The sequence below is a fragment of the Vipera ursinii genome (genome assembly GCF_947247035.1).
Source record: "Vipera ursinii genome assembly, chromosome: 1".
Classification (NCBI taxonomy): Eukaryota; Metazoa; Chordata; class Lepidosauria; order Squamata; family Viperidae; genus Vipera; species Vipera ursinii.
In genome coordinates this window covers 92745568-92768090 of record NC_139512.1, presented here as the reverse complement: position 1 = coordinate 92768090, position 22523 = coordinate 92745568, and the positions used below count along the sequence as shown (strand labels likewise).

Below are 22523 nucleotides of genomic sequence, written 5' to 3'. Positions count from 1 at the left end.
AGAGTTTATGTGTACATGCATGTGTGTATACCCAGACCCACACACACTTTTCTTCTCTCATAAATATTTGAGAAGTACTGCCTTTTGGTAGCCCTGTCTCAAATAATTGTTGATGCCTTACAATTGTAAATGGCAATTCAACCTTTTGTGAAGCATAAACAGATATATAATTTCAAATAAGCAGTGTACCTTTTCAGCAGAAAAAAATGGAATTCTGCTTTTTGTTTGGGTTAGTTGTGACCCACAATAGAAAACTGACTTTGCATAGCTACTGGTTTTAATATCTCCCTTTGAAAATAGAAAATATATTGGGAATAAGTTGGAGGAAGCACTGGATATATGATAAAAGTATAGATCTGATGAATATTCATGGTTAATGCAGATAAGCTTTAATAATATTCTTTCAGACAAAAACAAAACCTCATTTTTCGGACAAAGATCTTGTAGCAAAGTGGAATGATACTAAGATTTTAAGCGTAGGCTAATACACTGTTACTGTTTTATAACAGCAAACAAATCATTATTCTGGAACTACATTGTAAGAAAGAAACTCACTAGATATACTTGTTAAATCTACATACATGAGTACAATTATATCTAGGTTACCAATTTAGCCTCTGACACTGTTACTAATTTAAGAACACTGTAAGAAGAAAAAAAGCCTATTACCGTAATTGCATACTCTCAGTAAGATTTTCTAAATGGTGATAGTAATTATATTCTGCATATTATTACTTTTCTGGGATTCTGCAAGAAAAAGCAATGTTTGTATTAAGCATAAGCTGATGTCTGAATGGAAAGAGCTAAAAAAAGAAAAGAAAAGTAAAACAATGCAATTTCTTAATTTCTTTTTAAACCACTTTCAATAATTGCTCCACATATTGAAAATAGGAATTTATTTATTTGTCTGTGGTTTTCTTTAAAAAATCATTTCTAACATACCATATGCTTATAAATCTCAGCAGGAATACAGTTAGTACCAGTAATTCAGCAAACTAACCATAAACATGAAAGTCTGTTTTGCATAAAGTAACCAAAATAATCATCAGGATGAAATCAAATATGTCAAAAGAAAATGCTACTAATCTCCACTAACATAGATCTCAAAATCTACATGAATAACCGATTTTGACCAAGGACAAGACCAAAACCAATTTTGGCGCAATTAGATATCTGGCAGAAAATTTCATAGAAAAGGTATCCAGGACAAACTGTGTTTTCCTACACAATGTAGGAAGAAGAGTTAGGAAGAAGGCTGTAAAAATCTTTCAAAAGACACGTTTCATGGTTTGTGAAAGCAGATATGAAGCATCTCTCTCTGAATCATTCAATCAGCTGAATTCTTTTCCATGCTCTTGGCTATCTATATGTATATGTATGCACAGCCATTCTTCTTTGTTCGGGGAAAAAGTGAAATAAAATGAGATTTCAAAGGAGCTTATAGCCCTATCATTGTAGAAAAAAAGGCACTTTTGCTTTATTATTTCACAGACAAGAGCTTCATGCACACATATACCTTATAAAAACACCCTTTTTAATGTTTGCAGAACACTAATTGCCAACCAGAAAAGAAGCCCCTCAGAACATATTTAGGCATAGGTCAAAAACAATCTTGGTGAAAAGGTTCTTTTTTACAAGAGTCGTAGAATTAATTAGAACAATATATGTGGATGTGTTAATTTTGTGGGTCCTTCTATTTCTATGATGGATGTGTTACAGAGATTATTCTAGAGCTTGTTGTTATTAGTTGCAAAGTCGTGTCTGACCCATCGCAACCCCATGGACAACGTTCCTCCAGGTCTTACTTTTCCTCTACCATCTTCTGGAGTCCATTTAGGCTCATGCCTACTGCTTCAGTGACTCCATCCAGCTACCTCATTCTCTGTCGTCTCCTTCTTCTCTTGCCCCCAACCTGTCCTTCCGTCTAGGTGGCCAAAGTATTTGAGTTTCAACTTCAGGATCTGGCCTTCTAAAGAGCAGTCAGGGTTGATCTCCTCTAGAACTGACTGGTTTGATCGCCTTGCAGTCCAGCTGACTTGCAGGAGTCTTCTCCAGCACCATAGTTCAAAGGCTTCAATTCTTTGGCGCTCAGCCTTTCTTATGGTCCAACTTTCACAGCCATACATTGCAACCGGGAAGACCATGGCTTTGACTATGTGCACTTTTGTTGGCAGGGTGATGTGTCTGCTTTTTAGTGTGCTGTGTAGATTTGCCATGGCTTTCCTCCCCAGGAGCGTTTTTTAATTTCTTGGCTGCAGTCCCCGTGTGTGGTGATCTTGGAGCCCAGAAAAATAAAATCTGTCACTACCTCCATTCCTTCCCCATCTATTTGCCAGGAATTGAGAGGGCCAGATGCCGTGATCTTGGTTTTCTTAATGTTTAGTTTCAACCCAACTTTTGCACTCTCCTTCTTCATCTGCAACAAGAGGCTCTTAGTTCCTCTTCACTTTCTGCCATTAGAGTTGTATTATCTGCATATCTTAGGTTGTTGATATTTCTTCCGGCAATCTTAATTCCAATTTTTGATTCATCTAGTCCTGCCTTTCCCATGATGTGCTCTGCATATAAGTTAAACAGAGTGACAGTATACAGCCTTGCCTGACTCCTTTCCCAATTTTGAACCAGTCAGTGGTTCCGTGTCCAGTTTTCACTGTTGCTTCTTGACCCGCATATAGGTTTCTCAAGAGACAAATAAGATGGTCTGGTATGCCCATCTCTTTGAGGACTTGCCACAGTTTGTTGTGATCCACACAGTCAAATGCTTTAGCATAGTCAATGAAGCAGAAGTAGATGTTTTTCTGGAACTCCCTAGCCTTCTCCATGATTCAGCGTATGTTGGCAATTTGATCTCTAGTTCCTCTTCCTCTTTGAAATCCTGCCTGTACTTCTGGTAGTTCTCGATCTACATACTACTGGAGTGTAGCTTGTAGGATTTGAAGCATAACTTTAGTAGCATGTGAAATGAGTGCAATAGTGCAATAGTTTGAACATTCTTTGGCACTGCCTTTCTTTGGAATTGGAATGTAAACTGATCTTTTCCAATCCTGTGGCCACTGTTGAGTTTTCCAAATTTGCTGGCAAATTCAGTGTAGCACTTTTACTACTTCGTCTTTTAAGATTTTGAATAACTCAGCTGGAATACTGTCACCTCCACTAGCTTTGTTGTTGCTCAGCTTTCCTAAGGCCCATTTCACTTCACATTCTAGGATGTCTGGTTCAAGGTCAGTGACCACCTCATCGTGGTTATCAGGGACGTTAAGCTCATTCTTGTATAGAGCCTTGGTGGAGCAGTGGGCTAATGCCTCCTTAGGTAACACCAGCTGCCTGCAATTAGTGCAGGTTCACATCCCACCAGGCTCAAGGTTGACTCAGCCTTCCATCCTTTCGAGGTAGGTAAAATGAGGACCCAGATTGTTGGGGGCAATTAAGCTGACTTTGTAATAATGCCGCTTGGGGTGTGTGTGAAAGCCCTAATAAGCAGGCATATACATAGAATGAAGGCTACTGCTAAGCTTGTAAGCCGCCCTGAGTCTTTGGAGAAGGGCGGGATATAAATGGAATTAAAATAAAAAAATAAAAAAATAGTTCTTCTGTGTAATTTTGACACCTCTTCTTAATCTCTTCTGCCTCTGTTAGGTCCCTGCCATTTTGTTCCTTTATCATGCCCATTTTTGTATGAAACGTTCCCTTCATCTCTCCAATATTCTTGAAAAGATCTCTCCTCTTCCCTATTCTATTGTTTTCTTCTATTTCTTTGCACTGTTCATTTAAGAAGGCATTCTTACCTCTTCTAGCTATTCTGTATTCAATTGGGCTTATCTTTCTTTTTCTCCCTTGCCTTTTGCTTCCCTCCTTTCCTCAGCTATTTGCAAAGCTTCCTCCGACAACCAGTTTGCTTTCTTGCATTTCTTTTTCTCTGGGATGGTTTTAGTTGCTACCTGTTGTACAATGTTGTGAACCTCTAGTTCCTTAAATCTATTTGTCACCTCTACTGTATATTTGTCAGCGATATGATTTAGTTCATACCTGAGTGGCCTAGTGGTTTTCCCTACTTTCTTCAGTTTAAGCCTAAATTTTGCAATGAGAAGTTCATGGTCTGAGCCACAGTCAGCTCCTGGTCTTGTTTTTACTGACTGTATAGAGCTTCTCCATCTTTGGCTGCAGAGCACATAGTCAATCTGATTTCTGTGTTGACTGTCTGGTGATGTCCATGTGTAGAGCCGTCTCTTGGGTTGTTGGAAGAGTTTGCTATGACCATCATATTCTCTTGTCAAAATTCTATCAGCCTGTGCCCTGCTTCATTTTGTACTCCAAGGCCAAACTTGCCTGTTATTCCGGTTATCTTTTGGCTTCCTAGTTTAGCATTCCAATCCCCCATGATGATAAGGACATCATTTTTTGGTGTTCGTTCTGTAAGGTGCTATAGGGCTTCATAGAACTGGTCAATTTCATCCTCTTCAGCACCGGTGGTTGGGGCATAGACTTTCACTACTGTGATATTGAATGGTTTGCCTTGGATTCGAACTGAGATAATTCTGTCATTTGGGGGATTGTATCCCAGTATTGCTTTTTCTACTGTTTTATTGACTATGAAGGCTACTCCATTTTCTTCTGAGGGATTCTTGCCCGCAGTAGTATACCTGATGGTCATCTGAATTAAATTTACCCATTCCTGTCCATTTTAGTTCACTGATTCCTAAGATGTCGATGTTCAGTCTTGTCATCTCTTGTTTGACCACGTCCAGCTTGTCTTGATTCATGGATCTTACATTCCAGGTTCCTACAGAGAAAAAATCTTTACAGCATCAGACTTTCCTTTCACCACCAGATACATCCACAGCTGACCATCCTTTCCGCTTTGGCCCAGTCGCTTCATTCTTTCTGGCGCTACTAGTACTATCCTGTTCTGTTCCAGCCTACGACCGGCGCTGTTGGAATGTCAGGGACAACCCCTTTTTTATAAACAATAGGCTGGAACTAATCCAACCAAATTTATTTGCAAAAGCTAAATGAAAAAGTTCAAACAAAAGTTAAACAAATACAGACCAAGACTTTATCAGAAGCTCTTCAAATGGTTGCCTTCAGCAACCAGCACCTCCCACACATTCCCCTTTTAAACAGCAGTCTTAAGGCATGGCTTCTCATTGCCTTCTCCCGAGTTGCCTCATTGCTTTCCTTTGCTCAGTTCTGCTAGATTGCCTCCTGCTCCTAGCGTCCCTTAACAGAGCCAGCTGTGGATCGTCTTCTTCCAAACTTTCATGCTCACACAGCTGGGTCTGAGGAGGAACAAGACTGTTCATGGGGTTTTCATGGCAAAGATACTGGAGTGGGTTGCTATTTCCTTCTCTAGTGGATCACGTTTTGTCAGAACTCTCTGCTAAGACCTGTCCGTCCTGGATGGCCCTGCATGGCATAGCTCATAGCTTAATTGAATTACGCAAGCCCCTTCACCACGACAAGGCAGTAATCCATGAAGGGGTATTCTAGAGTAGTGGCTCTTAAAGTGTAGTCTTTCTAGGGATCCACAAAGTCAAATATTTTAACATATCTCAATTTTAATTTCTTACACACAACATATTGATAGATGTAACCCACATAAACCAAAGATCTTTGGAGTCCTCAATCATTTATCAGAATGTAAAGTGATCCAAGATCAAAATATTTGGAAACCACTACACTAGAGTTTTCATTGACATTTCATGAAATGGCAGGAACCCAGGCTATTTGGTTTTTGCAATAGTGTGTAAAGGAAATATACTTTCTGCTGACAGGAGAGTTCTATTCCAGATCAATAAATTCCCAAATCAATCACCCCTACTGATGCTAGTATTCCATCCAAGTAATAATTACCAAGCTGCCACATTTTGCATGAGCTGCAGTCTTTGTATCTTCTAGCCCCATAATTCAGTTTTCGACACATTTTATGTGGTATTTGTGTTTGTGTATATACATTTATTATATGTGTGTGTGTCTGTGTGTGTGTGTGTACACACATACAAGGACAAAGCTAAGCAAAAATACAAGTGAAAATAATTTAAAGTGCAAGTGTATAATCTCACAAACCTTCATAATTGTTTTTGCTGTACGTTTTGAATATTGCTATGTCCACCATATTTAATCTCTTTCCCTACTCATCTCTCAAATATTAACAAATATTATATTTTGCTTCTAGTACATAACAATGTCTCTTGAATGTTTTTGGACTGACTGAATATTCTACTCCTATGTAAGAACAGAGAATGAGGGAGTGATAGAACATTCAATGTATTAATTTCTGCATATGCAGATTCAAAAAAATTGTTTTGGTACATAAGTTAGTAAGATGAGTAAACCTAGTTGGACAAGCCTGTGCACCTGTCATCCAGATGAATGAATTATTATTTTAATAATTTATGTGTCTAATGATTGAAGAGAGAACTTTCAGACCTAGAAATAACACTTCCAAAATGTATATTGCCAATTATGTTTGTAATATGAGTTTAAATCTTCAAATATTTTCATACCATTTTTTCATTAAAATGCTCTATAAATATTAAATTCACTATAAGGTAAATTTTGCAAAGTGATTGATAATATATTTAATAATAAGAACTCACCAAGATGCTCATATTTTATTTCTAAAGAATGCATTTTCAGACTGGGTGTGCTTGAGAAAAAGCAGAATACATTTATCTTCCTTTATACAGTCTAATGTACACATATAAACATTGACACATACACATAAATGCACATAAACAGTTTAGATTCAAAGGAGAAATGGTGGTTTGAAGGTTCAGGATGCTCACCTAACGCAAGTTGGCAACTCCTTTAAGCTACTCATCTTTTGTTCAGATTGTGCACCTGCTCTGCACAGCTCCTGCCCTATCTCAAGATATTAAGAACTAAGCGAGGGTTGCTACATTTATGTCCTCTGAGCTCCAAAACTCTTGAAAGCCAAAGCATTGCATGGTGTGCATGTGTGCGTGAGAGAGAGAGAGACACACACACAGAGAGAGACAGAGAATATGATTACTATTAGAATAATACACAGAAATAGATGATTCCAACAGGACTTTTTTCCTTGTTCATCTGCGAAGGTATGTCACATGTCGGGTACATAGCCAGCATGATGTTACTGTATAGGAATGAAAACAACATACATGTTTATTTGATTTTCATTCTGCCTGACTCCAAACAACTCTTTCTATATGGCCATCTGTCATTCCTCATACTGTGATTCAGTTACCTTTTGATAGAAACATAGTGATATGTATTTGCCAAAATAGTTGACTAAAAACATATATGGTATTGTCAGATCTTTTATTTTCTTAAAATCCGGTATAAAGACAAGACAACAGAAAATCAGTTTGTATATAATAAGGACCTCTTTTAAAACTGAAAATTCCCATCATGTAGGAAGTATCTACACAGTGAATACACTTAATTTGTTTAATGTGTATAGCAAGTGTAATTTTAATGGACTCTTATGTTTGTTCTAGGGTCGACCCTATTCCATACGACACACCGAAACCAGCAGGCCACACACGGTTTGTCTGCATCTCAGATACACACTCCAGAACAGATGGAGTCCAGATGCCTTATGGGGACATCTTGCTTCATACAGGAGATTTCACCGAGTTGGGACTACCTTCTGAGGTCAAGAAGTTTAATGATTGGTTAGGTAAGAAATCATTGCATTTTGATGACCCAAATTAACCTTTGCTTTCCAAGTGTCACTTACAACCTCCTAATTGTGTTAGAGCTTTGAAAAGTATTCACCTTACAACCTTGTCATCTTGTTATATACCCAGTGCAAGCAAAATATGATTCTGTTAATTAACGTGGATTTATATGCCTGATCTTGTATTTTCACCAACATAACCTTTGCCTTTTGGCATCCCATGATGACAAAGGCTGAATAATTACGTGACCTAAAGTATATCTGGATTTTAGACCTTTGCAAAGTAGGAATAATAAAAATATAACAAGTTTCTTCTACTGTACATAGTACTTAATGTGGTTTGAAAAGGACTGTGAGCATCAGAATAACACTAGGACGGGGTCGGCAACCTGAAACAGTGAAAGAGCCACTCGGAACAGGTTCCCTCACAAAAGGAAAAACTGGGAGCCGCAAAAAATTTGTGCGCATGCGCAGAACAGATTTTGACTGAAGAGTGGAGCCTAAGGCGAGAGACATGCACCCGCCCTGCTCCTTCCGCTCTCATTCACTCACGTTTTGTTTGCAAAAGCTCTCTCGCACTCTCATTCACTCACACTTTGCTCAAAAAAGCTTCCCTCTCCCTCTAGTCACTCATACTTCACTTGAAAATGCTTCTCTCTCGCTCTCATTCACTCGAAAGGCCAGCCACGGCACCTCCATTGACTTCCATGGGGACGCTTGGCAATGAAGGGGACGATTGAAACCGCTCCCGGTAGTGCTGCTACTGCTAATTTTTCCACTTGCTGATTGGTTCCAATGAAACCAGAGAACCCCTGGATGCCACTGCTGGGGGTGGAGGAGGCTGCCCAGGTTCGGCTGTAGTGGAAGCTGACGATAGTAGCGGTGGAGGCGGCAGCAAGAGAGACACTGGAGGTCTGCCGCATTTCCATCAGCCTCCGCCTCCCCACAGAAACAAATTCTCATGCCGGGCCCAATGGCAGCAGCGGGCTGGGCAATTGCTGCGGCGGCGGCTGCTGTTGGGGTGGCCGAGTGCGCTCAACGAGAGACACTGGAGGTGCTCCAGGCCCGTTGGGCTGCCGCACTCGCCGTCTTTGGCGGCTATGGCAGCACCGCCTGCCTGCCGGGCATAAGCAACAGGAAAGTGGCAACGGGGATGGCTGCTATTTCAGCAGCCTTGTGCGCTCGGCAAGAGACGCTGCAGGTGTTTCAGCCGTAGCAGAAGCCGACGATAGTAGTGGTGGAGGCCACAGCGAGAGAGACGCTGGAGGTCTGCCGCATCTCTGTCAGCTTCCGCCTCCCCCACAGAAACAAATTCCTGTGACAGCCCACATGGCAGCAGCGAGCCTCAAGGGCTGGGCAATCGCTCCACTGTCAGCAGCTGCTATTGGGGCGGCCCTAGAGCACTCACTGAGAGACGCTGGAGGTGCCCCAGGCCCCGTCTGGTAGCCGCTGCGCTCGCCGTCTTTGGCAGCTGTGGCAGCACCGCCTGCCTGCCAGGCGTAAGCAACAGGAAAGCGGTGGCGGCTGTTGAAGCAGCCTAGTGTGCTCACCGAGAGACGCTGGAGGTGCCCCCTTTCCCCATCTCCGCCAGTCTCCACCGCCCCCTTCTCTCCGCTGCCTGGCCTGAAGGAAGAGGAGGCGAAGGCAGCAGCTCCGCCAGCCTCCACCGCCCCCTTCTCTCCTCTGCCTGGCCCGAATGAAGAGGAGGCAAAGGCAGCAGCTCTGCCAGCCTCCGCCGCGCCCTTCTTTCTGCTGCCTCTTCATTCGGGCCAGGCAGAGGAGAGAAGAGGGCGGTGGAGGCTGGCGGAGCTGCTGCCTTCGCCTCCTCTTCGTTCAGGCCAGGCAGCGGAGACAAAGGGGGCGGTGGAGGCGATGTTGCGGCAGAATCTGGAGACTGAAGGTGCTGCATCGCCATGAGGGAGGGGAGGGGTAAACAGGCTGCGATGGAGCAGGGCGAGGGGTGACCTGCCGGGCAGGGAAGAGGCAGGCCCGGGGCACCCCGAGACTGGCTGCCCCCACCCGTGCAGCAGGTAGGAAAAAGGCCCAGTCACCTTTCTGGTCCTCCCGTCTCTTCCTCCGCTGCCGCCACGTGCAGTCCGAAGAAGCAAAGAGGTTTGTGGGCAGTCCCACAAACGTCTTGTGGGCAGTCCCACAAACCAAAGAAGTTCAACCAATCAATTCAAACTTCGCGAGGTTTTTTTTTGGTGAGAAGTTTGAATTGATTGATTGAACTTTTTTAGTCCCACTTTTTTTTTCCGGAACTGCACATGGCGGAGGAGGACTGGGAGCCACAGGAGATGGCTTAAAGAGCCGCGGGTTGCCGACTGATGCACTAGGAAATGAATATATACTTCAGATAAAGGGATACAGGCATAATAATAATCTGGATAACTGCAGGCTCTTTATATAGTCTTAAAGGAGCAAAGTATGTGTTTTCAGGGCTGAATTTTATTAAGCAATTCCTAGCAGGCATATGTATCACTGGCCTGCATAAAATTTGAGGGCTGTGGGACAGAGTTAGAAAACTTGGGGAAGTTATCTAGAAAAGGAAGAACTGAATAGCAAGAAGATTAAAATGGAACTATGACTGTAGGAAGAATAATTGGTCTGCTAAATATTCTATGTATAAATAAAATTACATCATTATATAACGCATCTTTTAATGTGTATCTGTGACATTTTTACATAGGCCTCCTGTACCCATGATACATGATGATAAAAACAATAATAAATGTATGTTGTGTTCTTACAATGCAGTCCTGCCCTTTTGTACCCCAACATCAGCTGAAAGTATACAAACGTGAGATTTGTGTTACAATGCACATTTCATCACCCCTCCAAACTGAGAGGTGTCAGTGCTCCCCTACAGTTTTTGTATAGGGACCATGCTTCTAAAACCCTGTAATGACAGATTATCTTGGAAAGCCTTTAGTGAAATAAACAAAGAATTGTTATAGCTTTTTTGTAGGGAAAAAATATATTTGGATGAATAGTTTGAACTTTTCAGAATCCATTCCAATTTATGTATTTAAAGCAATTTGATCCTGAATTGTCTCTGTGGTTGATTGCAATAAGATATTGTTGCTCTTCACAGCTGCAGGCTGAAAAAAGTAATTAATCTTCGCGTCATCTCCAAGACTCTTCAAAGCAAGAGTAAGCTTCTGTGCTGTTCCTTCACAGATTCATGGGCTATATTTAGTCTGATTCATTCATTAAACCATATCTGGCAAATACCCCTAAAATATTTATAACTCATGTTTTGATCCAAGAAGTTTACAGTGTGGCTTTGTAAATAATTTAAAACCCACTGCAAAATAAATTAGGTAAATAGTCTGCAAGAAGTCAGCAGAGGCAGTGCCCACCTTGCAAAAAGCACCTGTCACTGCACGTTTTTTTTTGTTCGTCAGAAAGTTCATTTCTAACTGTACATTTTCCCCTGCTCTCTGCACCTGTTGTGATAACTTATCTGGTAACCATAGTGAATCCCATATGACCAGTTATGTTATGGTTTCAGTCTGTTTAGTGCGCATGTCTAGAAAAAGTTCCCAGAGTTATTTTCTTTATTGTTCTATTCACTTTGCTGTTACTGTCTGTTACGTTAGGATGTAGTGAGCTAGCTCTTTTTATAATATATATTTAGTTTATATATTTTAGTTTTTATATTTTTGTAATTAAAGGTATTTAGTAAGATTATGCGTCGTGTTTTATTTCCTTCCTGCATGCATATCATGCATTCTCTGAAGCACGGTCCTTCGCCTTCTACAAAGGTGATTTTTACCTTGACAGCACCAAAGAAAACAAAAGGAGAATTATGAATGAACAGAAAAACTATTAATGAAAAGGAGGACCAGGGATGACATGATAGTAGTGTTCCAATATCTAAGGAACTGCCACAGAGAAAAGGGGGTAAATCTATTATCCGAAGCACCTGAAGGCAAAACAAGAAGCAGTGGATGTAACCTAATCAAGGAGAGAGGCTGCTTAGAACCAAGGAAGAATTTCCTCACAATTAGAAGAATTAATCAGTGGAATGGCTTGCCTTCAGAAGTTGTGGGTGCTCCATCATTGGCGTTTTTAAAGAAGAGATTGGACAACCATTTCTCTGAAATGGTACAGGGTCTCATTCTTGAGCAGGCGGTTGGATTAAAAGACCTCCAAGATCCGTTCCAACTCTGTTAACTACAGCTGATGAATCAACTGTAGCAGATTGAGCAAGGACAGCTTGAAAAAGCTAGTTCATTCAAACAATATGCATACTTGGAGAATTATTTTAGTTCATGCCTAAAAACAGTAGGAAAGCAAATCTCTCCCCAAATCCCTGAAATCCAACAAAGCTGAAGTTGAAAGATCAGAACCAGCATTCATATGAATTTTGGAAACTATCTGGAAGCCAGTTTGTAACATCATAGAGTCTCTACTTACTATGGTCAGAATTATGACATTTGGATTTGCTTTGGTAATCTAATCCAGCTCTCCAGCCCATCTTTTTCAACCTGGTGCTATCTGATTGAGTTGAACTCCAATTCTTATAGTCCCCTTTTGCAGATGAGCTCATATTTACAAAGTTGGTTGGAAGGGCTGCTTCCTAATGTCAGACCTGCAATGCAAGATGTAATTTAAGGCTAGTTTTCTTTGCTGATAAAGAAGTTTGAATCACCTTCTAAGGCAATCACAAATCCATTCACGATAGTTCATCTCATTTGAAGTTGTTCCACATTTTTAGCTGTAATTTGCTTTTGCTGGGATTTTCAGTATTGATTATAATTTTGTCCTCTGCAAGAAGCAGAAACAAGTTTACTCAATAGTTTTCATGATAGGGGTTTTTCTTCCATCATTTTAAGATTTTTGACATTTCCCCCTTTATTTTCTCTTTTCTCTCTGGCAGCAAGAGGTAGAATTTTAAATTAGTAGGTGTGCATCTGAAATGCCTATTTAAGAGGGCTGAGTTGATCAAATTGTTTAAGGCTTCGTCTTCATTGTAGCACACCCCCATCAACTTTTATTTTTTCCACTTCTGTATCTAACTCTCTGCATTTTGCCTTGTGGCTTCTTTTGTGCAGTACTATCAGCTAATTCCCCCCCCTCTGTGTGTGTGCGTGCGTGTGCATGTGCCCCCACGCCCATACATTTGCTCCTTGACTGATAAATTTTTATTATTGGTTTTTCATGAAAGTCATCTGGGCTTGTACACTGCCTGACCTTTGTGGTCACTTAGTGATTACACACGCCTGCTGGGGTAATTTATTCACTTTGTTTTGGTGTGAACATATCCCAGGGGTCTTGTAACTGCTGTAATCACTTGACCCCAGTGACTGTTAAATGCTTTAAACACAGTTATTTTAAATTTATAATTGTTTTCATTAAATCCCTTATAGTAACTTAACCGACCTTGCAATAAACTCAGCACTATAGACTGAGTAAAGAACAAAAATTTGCGATGGCCAGTGTACAATGCACATGTTTACCCATTGCACTCAGTTGTGTATAGAAGCAGCAAGTCTCTTAACTGCATTTGGTTGTTATTGGTGCAGATATTAGTTATTTAAAACTGGCTGATATTACTTGCAGTTTGAAAGAATCTAAAATTTAAGGTTAGTTCATTAACATAAATTAAATTACAAGGGACTTTGAAAGATTAAAATGTTATTTAATTTCAAAGACCAGATCCTGTGGTCCTATATCAATTCCAAATACCACTAAAAGTATTTTCTGTACAATTGGCTTCCTGTAGTTATTTGTACTTGAGTTACTTGTAACTCATATACTTATTATGTAATCAAATAGCAAAATCATTGTTATTGGGCAGATATCTCAATGTAAAATGGATCGTTTTTGCAACAAATGGTTTATATCACAGCTTGAATTGGGGGTTTTACCCCTGAATTGTATGTTTATTTATTTATTAAATTTACATTCTGCCAATCTCACTATCCAAAGTGACTCTGGTTACTATTCGCAATTGCTTTGCTACCACTTTTTTTGAGGATTGGCCAAAGAAGTACTTGATCTACAAGTAATATCTTCTAAAACCTCACAGCTCCTCTCTTTTAAATTGTGTCCAACTCTGTAGATTCCCCATAAATACTCCTGCTGAAAATAAATATTGCTTGTACAGTTAGACCAGTGCTGAATTTTTCTTTTTTAGATTGTTACAGTCACTGCATGGTATATTACTTGAAGTCATTTAGTACTTTTGCAGTACAGCTATTTTGTGTAACCTAACAAAGAATGAATATGCAAAATGAAAGTATTGTACAGGTGTTCCTCTTAGGATAGTGCAGTAAAGATAAACACTTCCTCAAGCCAAATGTGGCTCCTGGTGTTTGCATAAAAATGTCCGTGTAATTTTCCCAGCAATACAGAAGTAGTTCTACATGCCTACTCAGACTTGGTCAAATAACAGGAAGTCTATATGGTTACATTGGGACAACACTGAATCAAGAAACAATTTACTTTTCATTTTTAATTTTAGCCTTAAATTTGAAATTTGGATTTATTTATTTAATATTATATTTGCCATAATCTGAGTATACTGTAATTGTATTATAAAGATTTTTTTTTTTTGTGTGTGTGTGTGTGTGTAAAATTTCTAGTAGATATATGTAAACTTTATAAAGACATAAAACGTTGTTGAGATTTTTGGGTGTCTGTTATTATTAAATTGTTATGATCCTTTTGATTAAAATGTCCATTTTCCATGTTTGTTTTAGTGCAAATGTGTTGCTGTAAACAAAGGACAAACCAACTCTGAAAATATATTTTAATTGGACACTGAAAAATAACTAGGATTGGTTGAATCTTTTTACTAATCTAAAGTCTGTTTTTCCCGTATTTTCCTCTTCAACATAGCATGTTTATTTGGATTTGATTAGCATGTTTGATTTAATTACAGAGTAGATTCTGTAATTACAGAACACTTAATAGGATTTATTACTTGACTAAAAATGAAATGTTTACAGGTTTCATATTAAAAGAAAAATTAGTATATATATAATTTTGTTTTAATATTTTGAGCTGCATTTATTTTTAGTTACATAAAATACAATAATTTGTTTTGTTCTAATAGAGGCCTATACACACACTTTCCTTAGGATCAAAGGTCTAACCAAATTTTCTTTGATTCATAACAAATATGGAAGACACTGTAGAACCGCATATTTCATTTATGGAAAATGATGAAAAATCAGGTGTCTGAAATTATGTGTGGGTTGCCCAGAAATTAATTAAGAGAATTTTTTCATATCTACTTACTTTCTGCTGGATATTTTTTTAAAAATTGTCCCAAAAGAAAAAAAATTGTATTGTTACAATATTCTTAGTTGAATTAAAGCAAATATCTTACAATGAAATAAAAGGCCTTTTTTAAGCCAGAAGTAGTTTGATTTCTTTTTCCATTTTGTAGCTTACCATCTGGCACTTAATTTTGCATCATATTATTTCATTTGTTATGTCTGGAATAAAGATTTATTATAAAGATTCATTTTCTGCTACTTGTTACACATTTTGCATGTTTTCAAATGCTGTGATTGAATGAAAATGCTGATTAGATTTAAATGTCCTGGGGCCTTCATTAGTTTGGCAGCATTTTTAGATCTTCTTAGCTTTAGGAATAGATGGAGGTTTTGAAGGACCTTGCTGTCATAATTGAAACATTTACTAGACTTTTGCCACAGTAAGAATAAGAAAGAGCCAAAAAAGATCAATTTTCTTATTTCTTAACACTTGAAGCATCTATATTTGTTGTTCTGCTCAGGAAATTTCTCCCAAATTTAAACTTCATTGTTTAAATTTTAAATTCAGTTGAGAGATTGTGTGCACATAATTCTGCACATTCAAACATTTGTATATGCTCTGTTTTGGTAATATTTACTGACTATCAATGCTCATCCAAAGCTATAAATGTACTGCTGTAACTTGGAAGCAATAACTTTGTAACAGTTTCTAATAGTTTTTATCCAACAACAAGTCCCATCAGTTATTAGAAGAATAAACCTACAGATTTGGAAATCTCAGACACCTTTTTCTGCCTTTAGTTGTGCCTCCTTCCCAGACTCATTAAGCAGGCAGAAGGGTTGAATTATAAAGATGCTCTTCCTTTTCCTTCCAACCTTTCTCCAAAGATGTAGCTGTTTCCATGCTTCTTCATTTATAGGGGAAAAATAAACTCCACAGAAAATGAAGAGGGAAGATAGAGCTGTTTGGTTGTATTTGTTGCAATGTGAGTTGTAGACATTCGAGGGTGCTTGTTGTGATTCAGGGTCAGCCTGTGGGTTCGGCAGTTGGGTCGGATGACTCAGAGGAGGAGGAGGGGGGTGTTGAAGACCTTGCTGAGGGGATTGAAGATCTTGCTGATGAGAGCCCTCAGCCAGGCCCCTCCCACTTGGTCACCACGGAGACCCAGCTGTGTGAGCCTGACAGCGTGGATGAAGATGACCCACAGCTGGCCCTGTTCAAGGACGTCCGACGCAGGAGGCAGTCAATTAGGAGTAAACAGAGGAAGGCCATGGGGCTTCTCGGAAGGAGGCAGAGAGAAGCCACGCCCTGAACTCTATATAAGGGGAATGTGTGGGGAGGGCTGGTTTGCTGAAGGCAACCGCTTGGATAGTTTGTGTTTCTTAAAGCTCCTGTTTCTTAGTTCGTGTCTTGTTTGTTTTTGTAGCTATAAATTTGGCAGGCGTAATTCCAGCCTCTTGCCGTTTGTAAAGGGGTCGTCCCTGCTTTTGCTGCAGGGCCGGTAGCAGGCTGGTACAGAACAGTGCTATATTGCTGACTCCAATATTATGACTTTAAAAAAAAAATTCTAAATATGCTTATTATGTGAATAGTTATGAAAAAAGCAAAGATAACTCGTGTCTTCTCAGCAATTAGGTTTTTTCCATTAATGATAAATAAATGCTACTATATGAAGAATGAATAACTAAAACCTCATATTCCTTCATTACACTACATCTATGGAAATATTTTGGGTATCTTTGCTTCATATATGCCTACCATGATATTCTTTAGTTAGAATAAAATATGAAATAGTTTTTCATTTGTTCAATACAATATCATTTTCCAGGCAGATACAAGACATTGGGCTGACAGAGAACGCAGGGCAGATATTGACATAATGTGTAGCGTTCAAAGTTAATCTAAAAAAATATATTAGTAGGCTATGGACGCAGATGATACCACTCTAATGGCAGAAAGAGAAGAAGAACTAAAGAGCCTCTTGCTGTGGGTGAAGAAGGAGAGTGCAAAAGTTGGGTTGAAACTTAACATTAAGGAAACCAAGATCATGGCATCCAGCCCTCTTAATTCCTGGAAAATTGATGGGGAAGAAATGGAGGTAGTGACAGATTTTATTTTCCTGGGCTCCAAGATCACCGCACACGGGGACTGCAGCCAAGAAATTAAAAGACGCTCCTTGGGAGGAAAGCCAAGGCAAATCTAGACAGCACACTAAAAAGCAGACACATCACCCTGCCAACAAAAGTGCGCATAGTCAAAGCCATGGTCTTCCCGGTTGCAGTGTATGGCTGTGAAGGTTGGACCATAAGAAAGGCTGAGCGCCAAAGAATTGAAGCTTTGAACTATGGTGCTGGAGAAGACTCCTGCAAGTCAGTTGGACTGCAAGGCGATCAAACCAGTCAGTTCTAGAGGAGATCAACCCTGACTGCTCTTTAGAAGGCCAGATCCTGAAGTTGAAACTCAAATACTTTGGCCACCTAATGAGAAGGAAGGACTCACTGAAGAAGAGTAACGCTGGGAAAGGTTGAGGGCAAGAGAAGAAGGAGACGACAGAGAATGAGGTGGCTGGATGGAGTCACTGAAGCAGTAGGCATGAGCTTAAATGGACTCCAGAAGATGGTAGAGGACAGGAAGGCCTGGAGGAACGTTGTCCATAGGGTCGCGATAGGTCGGACACGATTTCGCAGCTAACAACAACAACAAGGCTATGGACCTCAATTTAGAATTGGTCAGCAATGTCCCAACTATAACAGCCTGGTACTGGTCCATGGACTGGGGGTTGGAGACCTCTGATCTAGATGACAGACAACATTTAGAGCTCTCCTTTTGTCTGTTCTTTCCTTTGGCTTAGTGGCAATTGTTGGTGAATGCAAGTGTTAATATTAAGGGAATGCTTTACTTAGTTGAATATTTTTGGGGCTTGTCTTGTATGCTGGAAAATAAACTTTTTATGATCAAACAATCACTGAGCAAAGGTCTGGTGAAACCCATTTGCTGCAAATACGGCTTATGCCTCAAAATTCTCATGTTATCATTTATTCACAGAACCAGGCAAAATACAGTGTCACCAAAAACCAATATGCAGCAACTTATATTAATGCAAAGGTGGCAGACCTTCACCATAATGTAATTATCCAAACTAGATGGGTTAATAAAGGTTCCTAGAATTACTTCTTTATTTTCTTTATTGCAAGAAAAATGAGTAGCTTTCTAAAGTCATGCTTCCTACGGACTATTAGCATTTGTTTGACTTGCTAATTAATCCTTTGGTGCTGTTGGGCCAGCAGCCAGCTTTAAACTTCTGAGATTTTTTTTTGCTTTTAATGCTGAATATGCCTGACTTTTCCCCTAGGGTCAGGGAAAGAAAAGCGATACCAATACATCTTTTGTCTTCTACTGGATTTCTTGAAAACAGTTATAATTTGTGGAAATAATTTATTTTGAGCACATCTTAAAAACCGGTGCTGCACAGTGGTGAGTTCTATGGGAAACTTGTAAAAATATTACCTTTTAATTTCAGGACACATGTGCAGTGGTATATTATAATGAATAATGGGAAATAAAAGTATTTGCATAGTAGGACAAAGTGATATTGTATGGAAAAAATGTTGCCTTCCATAAAGAATATTAAAACATGCAAACCCAAAGAATATACAGCCTGTAGATTTCACACATTTACAGCCTGTCATTAGTTTTTATTATGCTTACTATAACCTTCAAAAATTATTTTTTAAAAAACAGAACTAAACAGAACTAAAGATTGAAGGTACCCCAAAGCAGGAGGAGGTCCACCTGATCTTGCTTAGGTTGAGCTGAAGCTTGTTCCACAGTTTCCAGGTACCAAAACCCTTCACATCTCACTGAGGTGGCCTGGGATGGAGATGTAAAGCTGAGGATCAGGCCCTAGGATCATCTTATAACTCCCAAAGCAGTTTGAAAATGACTTGTTCTTGTCTTCAGTGCTGCCAACCACAAAGTACAATAAACAAGATTACCAGACAGTACCCCTTCCATCTGACCAGTGAAGGAGACAGAAGACAGCATTCAGTATCCTGTCCCTCAAATGCTAAATGAAACAAAAATCTTATTTACTCCATCATAGAAAAAAGAGGGAATAACAGAAATTGCATCTACCACCACCCAAATCCAAAGAAGGAAAAAAAAACAATGTGAGGCACCTTACCACCCCATCACATTGCATATTAAGAGATTTATTAAGATACACACAAACACACACATGCATACACACAGAGTATATATAGTAAGTAATATATACAATTCTGCAACCACAAATGGTTTCCCCAGTATTTTCAATTCTGTTCTGTCAATGGAAAGGTAAATAAATCATAAAAGTGGAGAGAGGGTCCAGCAAGTCCAGTCTGCATCTGGGGCCGAACCAGGCCTTTAAAACGTTTTTCAGTCCTTTACTGCTCTTTCCTTCCCCTCAGGGAAGCCCAAGCAAATGGAGTGGGAATTAAATTGACAAGAGCTTTATCTGTGCTCCCTTCTCTAGGGGCATGCACAGAAGTTGGAAGAAGATGCATTGTGCCTTGTTCAGTGCAGGGGTCTAAAGTATTTCCATCAGATAGCTATCTAGTTTCCCCTTGAACATGAGATATAAAGAGTAACCTACCTCCTTTCTGGTGTTGTCGTTGAAATCCATTTTTCTTGTTTGCAGGTTTGTTTCCCTGTAATTTACTAATTCCAAATCTTGAACTTTGGAAGGATACAGAATGAAGAATTGGAGGTTAATTGACAAAAATGCTAAACACATACACAAAGGGACAGTAATCCCAAATCAAGTTTATACTAAAAATCATATATAGATACACAAATAGATTCTATGTGCTGAAGAAGGCTATTCCATATAAAAGTGTTAGCATATGACATTGCCTTTTTCCCCCCCAAAATAAAATGTGAATATAACCCAGTGTTGGACTATAGCAGGTTAAATCTTTTTTATTGTTAGAAGTGTGTGAAAAAAGTAATTCACAGATTCATGGATCCAACATTAAACCAAAGAAACCTTGAGGTTAGTGTCTAGTTAATACTGGTTCAAAAAATATATATCTAATTTTAACCCAACAACCAAGTTCTGTATATGAAAGATCTATTATTCGATCTATTATTCTTTCTCTTGGGAATCATGCTAAGTATTATACTTCTTTTAGACTTTCCCACTGGACTGTCTGATTCTACTGAAAGGAAAATAAAGATTTTACCTCATCTATAAATTAAGTTCCAAATAATTCTTAATACGTACTGACATGGGCTTTTGGTAAGGTAATATGTTTGGCATAAAATACTCTTTCGTTTTCTAGCTTGCTTTGGAAGGAAAGTTGCAGTACATTAAAGAATGTCTAGTAACAGGAATGCAAGTTAGAAAGATAAATAGTCATTGTATTCTAGGTGTTCTTAATTTTAAGACGTTCTGAGTGACTAGAGAATATGTTGGTGTTCTATAGAGCTATTAACAAAGAAATATATCTGTAAGACCAGCTGATAAAACACACACACACACACACACACACACACACACACACGAGTGCTGCTTTTTTTTGTAAAAAAAAAAAAGTGCTGGAACTCTCACACGTCATACAACCTACCTTGCCTACCCTACAAGGTTCCATCCAAAAAAAGGTGCCGGAACTCCATTCTGGGTGTTCTGTGAGGAAAAAAGCCCTGTGTATATGTATGGCTGTAGGTATGTATGTATGTAGCATGTGTATATGTGTATTGTGTAGATGTATGAACAGATACTTTCTTTGGAGAGCAGGCAACAGAATTTTATTTTTATTGTGAACATGGCAAATTTTCCTGGTGGAGAATGTAAATAAGATACAATTAGGTAGAGCTTCTTAAATGACTGAAGTCAGAATTAACTTTTACAATTAAATTTCAGTTCTTATTGTACTTGAGATTTGCAAATTCATCTTTATAATTTGTTATTTTAATGAAACACTGGAACCTGAGGTTTCAGTCTGGGGTTCTATAGTTGACTGCTTATTGGTAAGTGCTTATTCATGATTTTAGTTTCAAAAATGGATTGGCCATATTGCTTGGATATTCATTCTTAATAACTTGTGACATGTTACATACTGCATTATAAATTGTTTAAAAGCAGTTAAATATGCAAAAGGTTATCAGGCCCAATCATGGAAATAAATACTGCAAAAACTTTAAATGACTTTCTTTTTTGTACATCAGCCTATTTAATGTCATAGGAACATGTCATAGGATGTAGAAGTTTAAAGTTCACAAATGATAAAGAAAAAGATGTTACATTGGATCTGCAAGTAAAAGTGGCTGAGGTCTTAATAACCAAAATGGATACATAAGTGAAAAGTGACTTGGACAACTCTTTCATCTTTAACCTATAAAAGAGATGATATGTTAGTCTCATGAAGGATTCCTGAGAAAAGACAAAGATAAAATGAAATCAGCTTCTGGGACACTGCACTATTTAAAGGAAATAAGCATTAAGATTTTTGAAACATCTAATGTGCTTTTAAAGTTGGATTATTTACCGGTAATCAGGTTTAAAATATACATATGATGTTCTTTCTAGTAGTTCTTAATGGGTTTTTCTTGACCAGTACTGAATGATGAAGCTTTAAAAATTGTTTATAGATATGGGAAGAAAAAAATGTGTGTTGTATTTTCAGAAATCAATAATGTTAAAGAATTACCGTTGGCTTCTTTGATTCAGGTTACAATATAGATGTCATTGCTGGTGTGTGTTAAACTTGTGAAGGAGTTTCTAAGAGAAGACAAATGATAAATTAATATGTAAGACAGTATTTGAATTAAATAAACCCAATATGTTTTTTTCTGGAAACTTTGAATGGATTTTTCTTGATTGTTTCAAATGATGAAGCTTTAAATATTTGGTTATAGATAAGAGATAAGATATGGGAAGAAGATTTCTTTGTTGTATTTGTCAAGCAATAACATTAATAATAACAATAATATTTTTAGAGAAAATGATAAATTACTGTGTTAAAAGTAAAAGAAAGGAGTATATAACTGATGTAGCTCTTAATGGACTTGATTAGGACTGAATGACAAACATTTATAATGTGAGGCTTTATCATTCACATATAGATAAGCAGGGCTTTTTTTGTCATAGAACGCTCAGAACGGAGTTCTGGCACCTTTTTAGGATGGAACCTTGTAGGGTAGGCAAGGCGGGTTGTATGACATGTGTGAGTTCCGGCACCTTTTTCTTTTACAAACGCACTGTAGATAAGAGAGGATATCAGAAAAGGAGACCTTTGGTTGAAATGTTAGAGAAGATATAAGTTACTGAAACTGTATTTGTCTTAATGAAGGGTGAGGTTACTTCTTTGTATTTCTTTTTTCTTTTTTTTTCTTTTTTACATTTTTCTTAGTTTAGTTCATTATTTATTTTTGTACTTTTAGACTTTATTATTATTTTAAAAAAGGACAGGACCTAATGTGCAGCCTAAAAAAATGAAAGTTTTCATCCTTGTCCTCCACTGTTTATGTGCTATGATATTCACATGGAATTCCTTTTTATTTATGTTTCTGTGGAAGACAATTTGGGACGTATACGTACTTCCCCTTATGAAATAAACAGAAAAAAATTGTGAGAAGGAAGATTTGGGAC

General features: G+C 38.5%; 1 protein-coding gene across 4 annotated transcripts in view; it reads left to right on the top strand.

The window, feature by feature from the left end:
• Positions 1–22523, top strand: part of MPPED2 (metallophosphoesterase domain containing 2) — a 159650-nt gene that overhangs the window by 41724 nt on the left and 95403 nt on the right. For all 4 annotated transcript variants that reach the window (XM_083350111.1, XM_083350109.1, XM_083350110.1 and 1 more), the window contains one exon: positions 7479–7660. In XM_083350111.1, the coding sequence (XP_083206237.1) occupies positions 7479–7660 (182 nt within the window). The remainder of the gene's footprint in view (positions 1–7478; positions 7661–22523) is intronic.